This window comes from Schistocerca americana, chromosome 4, assembly GCF_021461395.2.
Source record: "Schistocerca americana isolate TAMUIC-IGC-003095 chromosome 4, iqSchAmer2.1, whole genome shotgun sequence".
NCBI lineage: Eukaryota > Metazoa > Arthropoda > Insecta > Orthoptera > Acrididae > Schistocerca > Schistocerca americana.
In genome coordinates, this window is record NC_060122.1 from 826,392,203 (window position 1) to 826,404,833 (window position 12,631).

Sequence of the window (12,631 nt, forward strand, 5' to 3'; positions counted from 1 at the left end):
CTGGGCTTCTGACTGCCGCTTGCCTCACCCTCTCAACATTTTCTGGTGTCGTTACTCTGCGTCTCGGGCCAGGATGCTTCTTATCCAGTATCTTTCCAGTTGATCTGAAGTTTTCCACCCATCTGAGGATTGTGTTACGACTCGGAACAGCTCCATGTCGACCGACATTAAACAGCGCACGAAACAATCGCTGCGTAGCAATAACAGACTCACCACTTTTCACGAAACTGTCATAGACAAACACTCGACGTTGCAAGTCCCACTGTTCCATAGTGACTGAGTAAATGAGAAGGCGTCTTGTGTGGATCAGAACTATCCCCACCACGACCACCTCCCACCACCGCGCCCTCAGTACTACGCAGTTCAAAACCGTCCGTCTCCCGTGTGTCACCCTACCCTGTACATTAACGAGATCACCAGCTGTGTACGATGTGAATGTGCAGTAACCATTCACAGACAACAGGCGACAGTGCTAGGAATGGAGGGTGTATACAGAAGAGATGGTCAATATTCATGGATATGACAGACGAATAGAAAAGCTGGTAGAAGTCAACCTCGGAGACGATCTGTTTGGATTCCGTGGAAATGTTGGAACACGTGAGACAAGACTGACCCTACGACTTATCTTAGAAGATAGGTTAACGAAAGGCAAACCTACGTTTCTGGCATTTGTAGACTTATTGTAAACATTTGACAGTGTTGACTGGAATACTTTCTTTCAAATTCTAAAGGTTGCACGGGTAAAATACAGGGAGCTGTTTATGATATGTACAGAAACCAGATGGCAGTTATAAGAGTTGAGGGACACGAAAGGGAAGCAGTGGTTGTGAAGGGAGTGAGACAGGGTTGTAGCCTATCTATTAATCTGTATATTATCTATTAACATTATTATATTATCTATAAATCTGTATATTATCTATTAATCTGTATATTGAGCAAGCAGTAAAGGGAATAAAAGAAAAATTTGGAGTAGGAATTAAAATCCATGGAGAAGAAACAAAGAATTTGAGCTTTGCCGGCGACATTGTAATTCTGCCAGAGACAGCAAAGCATCTGGAAGAGCAGCTGAACAGAATGGACAGTGTCTTGAATGGGGGATATAAGATGAATATCAACAAAAGAAAAATAAGGATAATGTAATGCAGTCGGATTAAATCAGGTGATACTGACTGAATTAGATTAGCTGACGACTTTCCGTTTTTTGTCAAGCAAAGTAATTGATGACTGTCTAAGTAGGGAGGCTACAAAACATAAACTGGCGATGGCAAGAAAAGGGTTTCTAAAGAAGAGAAATTTGTTACTATCGAGTATAGATTTTAGTCTCAGGAAGTCTTTTCTGAAAGTATTTGTGTGGGGTGTAACCTTGTATGGGACTGAAACACGGACAATAACTAGTTTAGTTATAAAAAGAGAATAGAAGCTTTCGAAATGTGGTCCTACAGAAGAATGTAACTAATGAAGAGGTACTGAATAGAATTGGCGAGAACAGGAATTTGTGGCACAACTTGACTAGAAGAAGGGCTCGGTTGGTAGGACACGATCTGAGGCATCGAGGGATCACCAGTTCAGTACTGGAGGGAAGCGTTTGGGGTAAAAATCGTAGAGGGAGACCAAGAGATGAATGCAGTAAGCTGATTGAGAAGAATGTAGGTTGCAGTAGGTACCGGGAGATGAAGAAGCCTGCACTGGATAGAGTAGCATGGAGAGCTGCATCAAACCAGTCTCTGGACTGAAGACCACAACAGGAACATGGCATGAATTATCATTTAAAACAAAAATGTCAAGTAAATATGGGATCTAAAACACATATTAAAAGCTATGAGCAATTCTTCATCTTCGATACTGTGAAACAAATCTCTTCTACTGCAAGCTCTTTGCTTGCCAAATTTTGGGAAGTGGCGTTATGAACCAATCCAAGAAACAAAATGTCCAGTAAACATGTGTTCTACAACGTATACCTTAAGAGCTGTGAGCACTTGTTCACCTTCACTGCATTGAAAGACAGCTCTCCTAATGAACAAGTGCTCGTAACTGCTAAGCTGTGCAGTTTAGAGCACATGTTTAATGGACTTTTTTTCTTGTTTTCGTTCATACTACCACTAAACAAAATATGGAAACCAAAGAGCTTGCAGTAGAAGAGATTGTTGCACAGAATCGAAGATCAAGAATTGCTCATAGCTCTTAAGTTCTGCATTTTAAAGCTTATGTTTACTTGAATTTTTCGCTTCGAATGATCATTCCTATCGTATTGCTCAATATTGACCATCACTCCTGAAACACCCTGTACAGTGTCATGGGGCGTGGAGGGGGGGGGGGGGGAGGGGGGGAGGCAGCAGGGAGGGGCAGAAACAGTCCATTCGTCGTAATGTGCAAACGGAGCGATTCGTCTGACTTCCAGTAGGGCATCATAATTAGCTTCTGGGCCAAGGGTGGAAGCATTTCCAAAGTGGCTGAACTTATAAACTGTTTGCGTGCCTTCGTGGGTACTACATGCCATGCTTAGCAGATTGGCGCCATCCATAATTGGCCCAAAGGTGATGGTAGTGACTCCATTGAGTGGCCAAACGTGATCTTTTCAGATAAATTATCTTTTATGCTCCACTGAACACACAGCCGTGGGTATGAAAGTCGTGAAACGACTGAAATCATACACCTAGCAACAGTCATCGGATGGGTCCAGTCTGCGGGCATTCCCTGAGTGATGTCGTCATCCTGGAAGGCACAATGTATCAATACAAGAATCTCTTGCTGCTGAAAGCCTCAGACACTCAGACTAACATTGGGTTGGTCTTTGTCTCATTACACTGTAACGCCAGACTTGTGTTGAAGAGAGACTTGCTACCTGACAATTTATCTCCTGGGCTCGTGACTACAATGGTTGGACCCTAGACGACTGGAAAAGCGCGGCCAGGTCAGGTGAGTCAGTTGGTAATAGCCAATGAGAGGCTTCGAGTGTGGCGCAGACCCCATGAAGCCATGGAGCCAAGTTGTCAACAAGGCACTGTGCAAGCTGGTGGTGCCTCCATAATGGCGTGGTCTGTGCTTATATGGTCCAAATGAACCGATCATTGACTGGGAATCGCTATGTTCAACTATTTGTAGACCATTTGCAGTCATTCATGAATTAGTGTTCCCAGACAATAACCGAATTTTTTATGTATGACAATGCGGCTGCCACCGGACTACAGTTGTTCGTGATTGGTTTGAAGAACATTCTGGACAATTCGAGCGAGTGGTTTGGCCACCCAGATCTCCCGAAATGAATCCCATCGATCATTTCTGGGGCATAATCAAGAGGTCAGTTCGCGCATAACAGCCTGCACCGGCAACACTTTCGCAATAATGGACGGCTGTAGAGACAGAGTGGCTCAATATTTTCTTCCAACGACTTATCGAGTCCATGCCACGATGAGATACTGCTCTGCGCCTGGAAAAAGTAGGTTCGACACGATATTACGACGTATCCTATGTCTATTGTCACCTAGTGAATAACTGAGTACGACTTTATTTTCCATTGGGTTTCTAAGTATCTCATTGATTTTACTGGACTCTTTGCCTGTTCATTATAGCAATAATCAGTTCGTTGTGAAAGCCTGCCGCTAGTAAGAGGAACCGCTGCTCGTCTACTCCGCAGAGTTTCTGCGACACCTGCTGGTCCAGCCACACCACGGCGCTGGAGGACCAGCTGTCCCACATGCGTTCCCAGGTGCTGGAGGCCGCAGAGGCCATCGACCGCAAGGAGGCCGACTTCAAGGTAAGGTCCCATTCGTCCCTCACGAGGCTTATTGCATTCTTCGCGAGATTTTCACCTCAGTATTGACAACCTCTCGTTTACACGACAACATTTACTTGTAAATTCTCACCGCATTGTGACTCCACCGAGCAGGAAGCGCGCGGGGTAGCCGAGCGGTCTTGGGCGCCTTGTCACGGTCCGCGCGGCATCCCCCGTCGGAGGTTCGAGTTCTCCCTCGAGCATGGCTGTGTGTGTCGTCCTTAGCGTAAGGTAGTTTAAGTTAGGGACCGATGACCTCAGCAGTTTCGTCCCACAGTACGTTACCACAAATTTTCATTTTTTTTCCATGTAGCAGGAAGAAAATACACGATGGCTATAAATTATCTTTACAGCTTGTCATTGTAATACCCTTAAACCCGTACTAGATATTAACATATGATTATCAGCATGCGATAAGGTAATTCACAAAGTTTTGTTTCCTCATTCGCACATATCAATGTGTGCACTCTTAGTGCCACAGATGTCTACTCGGAATTCCATTTCTCTCCACGTATGATTCAAGAACATGTGACATGTTCAGATGCATTGCGAATGCGTGCTTTTAAGTCCTTTAGGTTTCTAGCCTTGGTTCGGTGCAGCAGATCCTGTAGAAAACCTCACGGGAAGAAATCTTGTGCTATGAGGTCAAAGTATCATGGCGGTCATCGAATTGGACCATCTCATCCAATCCAGCTCTCGGGTAACTTTTCAATTAGAATTTTACGGACATTGAGGATCAGTGGGGTTGTTCCCCATGCTGGTGGAATATGGCATCACGATGCAGGTGGTTCCAATAGTGGTAGAGCAAACTCTTGTAACACGCACAGGTGAACACCATTGTTGACACCGGGCTCGATGAAAAAGATCGGACCAATGCTGGAACTGTGCACCAGCCCGCATCAAACACTGATCTCGGGACCGTCTCTTTCCATTTCCACATCTACATCTGTGTGATTGCTCTGCTATTCACAATAAACTGTCTGGCAGAGGTTCAATGAACCACCTTCAAACTGTCTACCGTTCCACTCTCGAACGGCGCGCGGGAAAAACGCGCAATTAAATTTTTCTGTGCGAGCCCTGATTTCTCTTATTTTATCGTGACGATAATTTCTCCCTATGTAGGCAGGTGCCAACAGAATGTTTTCGCAATCGGAGGAGGAAATGGGTGATTGAAATTTTATGAGAAGATCCCGTCGCATCGAAAAACGGCTTTCTTTTAGTGACTGCCATTTCAATTCACGTATCATGTCTGTGGCACTATCTCCCCTATTTGGCGATAATACAAAACGAGCCGTCCTTCTTTGAACTTTCTCGATGTCATCCGTCAGTCCCACCTGATGCGGATCCCACACCGCACAGCAATACTCCAGAATGCGGCGGACAAGCCTGGTGTAAACAGGCTTTTTAGTAGATCTGTTGCACTTTCTAACTGTTCTGCCAATGAATCGCAGTCTTTGGTTTGCACCACCCACGACATTATCTTTGTGATCGTTCCAATTTAGGTTACATGTAATTGTAATCCCTAAGTATTTGGTTGAATTTACAGCCTTCATATTTGTGTGACTTATCGCGTAATCGAAATTTAGCGGATTCCTTTTGGTACTCATGTGAATAACTTCACACTTTTCTTTATTCATGGTCAATTGCCACTTTTCGCACCACACAGATATCTTATGTAAATCATTTTGCAAGTCGCTTTGGTCATCTGAGGACGTTAAAAGGCGGTAAAGGACAGCATCATCTGCAAATAATTTAAGAGAGCGATTCAGATTGTCTCGTATGTCGTCAATACAGTACCTATAACGCTTCCTTGGGGAATGCCGCCTATTACTTCTGTTTTACTCAATGACTTTCCGTCTATTATTACATTCCACATCTAATATGAACTTGCTCTGAACCCCATATCCGAACGTTTGCCGGTTACATGAAATGTTGCCTCATAGGAGGAACAAATCTTTCCCAGAAAGTCAATGTTTGTGTCAGTTTTACCCAGCATATCCACCAGAAACAGTTCACACTGAGGTTCTTCCGTAAGCATTAATGCCTGAAGCATCTGCATCTGTAGGGATATAGCCGTAACGTCTTATGTAAGACATTATGCACTGTTGAGCGTCTCATTTCCAACTCTCCGGCTGCCGTGCGCACCGGTTTTCTGGGACTCCTTGCAAACGCTCGTCGTACCTTGTCCACGTTGGCGTCTGTAACAGATGGACGACCCTCTTCCTTTTTCACTAGAAAACGCTACCTTCTTCCGTAAATGACGTATACTAAGGTGGTGTCCGTCATAGTCGGTCGGGACAGTTGTTGCCTGCCAGGTCGTGTTCGGAAGTTTCGTTGGACTTGGGTGTCGGATGTCGTATATGTGAACCAAGCAGCACGCTGAGCTTTCTCCTGTGGCGTCCACATTTTATCAGGTTTTCAAGTCAAATTTTGCGTCAAAACTGCATCACGTGGAAGGTAAAAAAAAACTTTATGAGTTATCTTACCACATGTAAAAATCATTTGTTAATGTTATTGTTTTAAAGTTATTAATGTCTTAAGTTATAAGAGATAATTAATGAACACCCTGTCTATCATGTTATCTGTCTAGAACCTGTACTCGGCGCAAGGAGTAAGTTGTGCAGAGCGTCATTTGTTTTATTGTTGGTGAACATACACTGAAGTGCCAAAGAAACTGGTATAGGCATGCATATCCAACACACAGAATGTAAACAGGCAGAAACGGCGGTGCGGTCGGCAACGCCTATATAGGACAACAAGTCTCTGACGCAGTTGTTAGATCTGTTACTGATGCTACATTGGCTGGTTATCAAGATTTAAGTCAGTCTGAACGTGGTGTTATAGTCAGTCACGAGCGATGGAATACATCATATCCGAGGTTCCGATGAAGTGGAGATTTTCCAGTACGAGCATTTCACGAGTGTACCGTGAATATCGGGAGTCCGGTAAAACACCAAATCTGCGACATCACTCCGGCCGGAAAGAGATCCATCAAGAAACGGACCAACAACGACTGAAGAGAATCGTTCAACGTGACAGAAGTGCAGCCTGTCCGGTAATTGCTGCAGATTTCAATGCTGTGTCATCAAGTGTCAGCGTGCGAACCATACAACGAAACATCATCGACACGGGCTTTCGGAGCGGAAGGCCCACTCGTGTACCCTTGATGACTTTACGACACAAAGCTTTACGCCTCGCTTGGGCCCGTCAACACCCATAATGGACTATTGATGATTGGAAACATTGATTCCTGGTCGGACGAGCTATGTTTCAATTTCTATCGAGCAGATGGACGTCTGCGGGTATGGAGACAATCCATGGATTGTGCATGTCAGCAGGGACTGTTCAAGCTGGTGGAGGTTCTGTAATGGTGTGGGGCGTGTGCAGTTGGAGTGATTGGGACCTTTGATACGTGTAGATACGATTCTGACAGGTGAGACGTAGGTAAGCATCATGTCTGATCACCTGCATTCATTCATGTCCATTGTGCATTCCGACGGACTTGGGCAATTCCAGCAGGACAATGCGACACCCCACACGTACAGAATTGCTACAGAGTGGCTCCAGGAACACTCTTCTGAGTTCATACACTTCCGCTGGCCCACAAACTCCCCAGACATGAACATTATTGAGCAAATCTGGGATGGCTTGCAATGAGCTGTTCAGAAGAGAGCTGTACGCACTCGTACTCACGGATTTATGGTCAGCCCTGCAGGATTCATGGACTCAGTTCCCTCCAGCACTACTTCAGACATTAGTCGAGTCCATGCCACGTCGTGTTGTGGTACTTCTGCGTACTCGCGGGGCCCTACACGATATTAGGCAGGTATACCAGTTTTTTTGGCTCTTCAGTGTATATGGCCCAACTGATTCAAGTTATCGATGAAAATTTACAAAAGGTTTAAGTATTAGTGTGTTATGATAGCGCAGCGCAGTTAATAACAGCCCAGAAACACCAACCAAGAGGGAGGAGAGCAAGTACGGAAGGTAAGCTGATCACACAATAAAAACGAAATGCATTTCGTGCAACGTTAAGTGCTTAGAGCACGACAGAGATTCACCGTTTGTTTAATTGCCTGCGGTGAGAAAGGTGGGACGGCACATAGGGAAAAAAATGAAAGACAATTATATTCATACTTATAATGTACTTGTTTGTGGTATTAGAACTAAAAGTCTGAACATCAAAGTGTAAGAGTCATATCTACATGAGTTAACACCAATAGAAATTATGGTTAGAGGTAAATTAAAAGAGAGAGAAAAGGTTTTTAACGCTGGGCACATAGGGAAATAACGAAAGATATTTATATTTATACTTGTAATGCACTTGTTTGTGGTATTAGAACTAAAAGTCTGAACATCAAAGTGTAAGAGTCATATCTACATGAGTTAACACAAATAGAAATTATGGTTAGAGGTAAATTAAAAGAGAGAGAAAAGGTTTTTAACGCTGGGCACATAGGGAAATAACGAAAGATATTTATATTTATACTTGTAAAGCACTTGTTTGTGGTATTAGAACTAAAGGTCAGAAACATCAAAGGGTAAGAGTCATATGTACGTAAGTTAAATAGAAATTATGCTTAGAGATAAATTAAAAGAGAGACAAAAGGTTTTTTACCGATGTGTCTCCCTTATTTACAAACTGTGGCAACTTATGTACTACGTTATAAGTATTCTCTTAAACGAGTTTGTTTGCGTGGGCGCCCTCCGCAGCAAGCACAGAAATATTGGTTTTCTAAAATAAAAACCGCCTTTTCTTGCCGCACTGTATTTTATTCCTCCCAGACGCTTTCGTCTTTTTCACTTTATGATGATGCCTGAAAGTGAAAAAGACGAAACGCGTCTGGGAGAAATAAAATACAGTGCAGCAAGAAAAGGCGGTTTTTATTTTAGGAAACCAATATTCTCTTAAGGGGATACGGAATCACCTATCCCCGCAATGTTAATATATGCCTACTATAGGGAACATTTTCTCACAAACTACTGGAGACAGAGAGGTAAAAATTTTACTGTATGTGCATTCATATGTTACAACAATACTGAAACAACAGTTTATTGTCAAAGTATTTTCTTACAGAGATATTGTACATTTATTTTTAAGTAAATTTTTTCCATCGCTTTTTACTAGACTATCACCCCTAAGTCTTTTGTAAATCAAGTAATTAAAAAATCGTTGTTTCAGTATGTAATAGGGACCTATGTCACTACGTCATAAAAATTTCAGACTTCTAGGTTGACCAGTACCTGAGATAATGTTCCTAGATGAAGTAAAAAGTAAACTTACGGGAAACGGAGAAAGAAGATTAAAACATTCCTGATCCGTAGCTAATACCCCCTTCACAGTCTTCATAATCATCTTCAAGTCTTCTTTTGGCACCCCTCTGCACCTGTCTTGCTTTTTTCACTAATGTCTTGATTATATTATCAGCATGCCTTAGTCTGTGCTGATCTAAAAAGAACATAGCACGTACCGTACGGGAACCAACACACATACCCAACTTTTGAAGGACCTGGCATTTAGTTATATTTCCAAGATTGAAGGTTGCCACAGCATCATACACACCAAAATATAGTGTATTAATTCCGACAAACACTGTTTTTGGGAGACGATGCCATATCACACTATTCAAGCACTCGTTGGGGTTCTGCGTTTTTCCGTGAAGACATTTCATCAGAAGACTTCTGTCAGCCAGATCTCTGAAAATGGGCTTTATTTCTGCCATGATGGCTGATGGTAGACTGTGGTGGTGAATGTATTTCTCTCCTGTTGTTAGTCCCCTATTGTATTTACACCAGCTGTTTTCACCTTTGGGGCACAAACCATGTTGTGGATGCTCATCCGTGGATGCGGTGTGGAAATATAAAGCCCATATAGCTCTCCTCATTTCTTCAAGATTGCCTGTATTTTGCCTGATTGCAAGGCCATAGCAGTTCTGAATGTGGTCTATTATGGAATCAGTCAATCTTCCTCTGCCATCCAAGGTTTTCTCATCATCTAGTTTTTTCCCTTTCATAACTGATTTTAACCTTCTCAGCCTGGCACCCATTCTCTTCTGCACATGTCCTATACATTCAAGTTTGCTTATATTTACACTGTTCCCATATGGTTTGCTTTCCAAAACTTCTTTGAATGCTTTAGAGTCACCATCTCCCAGATATTTGACATAGCGAACATTATACCACTGTGAAGAGCGATGAAAAATTTTCTTCACCCCAGCAACCTCCATGCCACCACTACTACCATAATAATTAGCAATACAGTCATCACTGTGTTCATTTTTCAGCCTGCCTGTGCACCTACAGTATTTAGACATTATTGCAACATCAATAACCTTGCCAGTATCAACACTAGTTGCTGTTACAACACCATTGTTGGAGGTGTGGCCCCTTTTCTGCCACGTGCCATCAAACGCCACTGTGAGGTCACGACTGCCGTCATTTTCTTCCACTGCTTCTTCCACAGCAACCTGCATTGACTTCTGTGCTACATCTTCAACTGCAGATCCTAGTACATAATTGTAAGCTTCAAACTTTGAAGGTGCGCTTGGAAGATTTAGAACACCACATAGCATATCACCAGCTGCTTTGCCCTTACCAATTGCTCGCAATCCATAAACTAACCTAATATTTACACTATAAAGTTCAGTTTTCTTGTATCCATTATTTACAGTTACTGAAACCGAACTTGGAAACTTACAGCTGTATTTACAAACACTGCATATTAAATTAAACTGGGCAGCCAGGCCAACATGGGATTCTACTTTCAGAGAAACGTTTCCATGACATTTTTTGCAGCACAAACTGTTTTCAAGAGCTTCACACAATATATTCGTATCAATGAGTTCAAAAACTTCATTCCCTCTATCAAGTAAATTATATTTCTCTTCCAAATCTCTTAGTTTTTTATGAGAAGCACTGTTTTCATTTGGTGTAAGTTCGTTCGGCAAATCAGTAATAAGTGGATTCACATTTTCCAACAGTGATGATGATGAACTGCTTTGCTTTGCTAATGAATCATTATTTCTTTTCTTTTGCCAGTTCACACGCTTTTTAAATACTTTTGCTTTAGCTCTAGGCATTTTCACTGCGAAAAATGAAGCACTAAATACGAAATAACTCAACAACAACTACTTTCTTATATCACACTGTTTACAAAACAGTCCCGCCACAAAGTCAAAGAGTAACTTGAGGAAACCAGAGAGAAACATTTTCGGGCAACTAGTGTATAAATAGTCGCTGGAAACCGGGATATTTGAATTCATGTCACTTTAAAGGTACTGCCAAAAAGTTCATGGTCAGCCACGAGAGACGTGTATAACTAAAGCGCAATACCCGATCTCACAAATATATAAAAATAAAATAGTTATAATTGTAGTAGAGCTATGTATGATACGTCATTTTAAAGAGGAAACATGGCAGAATATAATACGCCAATAAAAAAAAATTCGATTTTTTAACCCAAAATCCGATTCCGTATCCCCTTAAACGATTACAACAAACTGATCCTTGTAACATCTTAACTTGTCTTTGAATATGGAATCAATTATGTATAGTTAACTCATTTTTATTTAGAGCTGAGATACAGGTAAGCTACACATCATTATGGCAGGCAAAGAAACTTTTATTTAATGCTGCGCTGCACTTCAGAGAGACACACACACTTGACGCTATTTTTCAACATAGTAACAAAATTTTTAAAAACAATGGTCGCAGCCTTCTACCAAAGGTTCGGTTCCTCATTGGTGCCATTCGAGGACCGATGTATAAGCGTCCTCACCGTCGGAAAACATGAGATTTCTGAGAATCAGTTCCTCGACTTCCCGAATATTGTCGTCTGTCGTCCACGTCGATGGCTTTCGTCCTCGATCAGTATGAGTCACGTATGTGCGGCCTTAGCCAAATTGTTGGCACCGTTTCAGGGCAGTTGGACGCGACACGGCATTGGATCCACAACCAGACATAATTTCACGGCGAATCTCTATTCAGTTTTGAACAGAAAATCGCACTGCCCTGCATACTTCGACATTAGAGTACTTTTCCAGTTACCGCTCCGTTTAATTCGCACAATGCGATGCACCTATCATCCGCGGAGAAACCCAGGAAACGAACTCTCTTCCGACAACACGAGACTCTTGTTGCGCAGAGGTCTTAGCGTGGGACGGTACGTGCAACTTACTTTTCGAAGACCTCTTGTACCTGTCAATTTTCCTAGGAACGCCCTAGACATTCAGCTAGTGTTTAAACATTTGATTGCTTTAAACAGTTATTTTGATATAAAAAGAACTTTTAATTCACAGTGCATATTTAACTGATACTGAAAAAAAAACAATTGTTAATCTTTGTGTGGATGTGTATTACGATGTACGCTCTAGTAAAGTCAATCGTACTCCGTTACGTAAGAAACAATGTGTTCCTCTGATTTGGAGTTCATTCATCGTTCTCTTCTTCCTGTACACTTCTAACTGAAAGCTGGCATTTGATATTGACATAGCAGTATCACGAGTGAGTGAAGTGAAATGAAGCGATCAGGAAACATCTTCGTAAAATGTGTGCGGAACCTCGTGAGACATATGCTGTAACGTCAGGTTGCTGAAATCGCTCTTCATTTTAACAGACATCATACGGTCCGCTGCTGTCATTGCCGTCGGCTTACTTCCTTCGCGAAACAGTGACTCAAATTCTAGCACTGTTCTTGCGGTTTGAGTTTATATACAGTCCCTGCTTGAGAAGTCCTCTTCAATCTTCCTTCAATTTCAACAAATTATTGACAGTCTTATGCAAAACCCACCACTTCCGTTAATTAATTTCAAAATTTCCTTGTAACTTTTTTTGCTGAGTAGAGTATTTGCCTCTGTAACC

At 42.3% G+C, this 12,631-nt stretch overlaps 1 protein-coding gene across 1 annotated transcript in view; it reads left to right on the forward strand.

Annotated features, from left to right (window-relative positions):
• The window catches only part of LOC124613836, a 185,801-nt gene that overhangs the window by 88,103 nt on the left and 85,067 nt on the right, over positions 1 to 12,631 (forward strand). Inside the window, exon 7 of the mRNA XM_047142558.1 lies at positions 3,635 to 3,754. Within this exon, the coding sequence (XP_046998514.1) occupies positions 3,635 to 3,754 (120 nt within the window). The remainder of the gene's footprint in view (positions 1 to 3,634; positions 3,755 to 12,631) is intronic.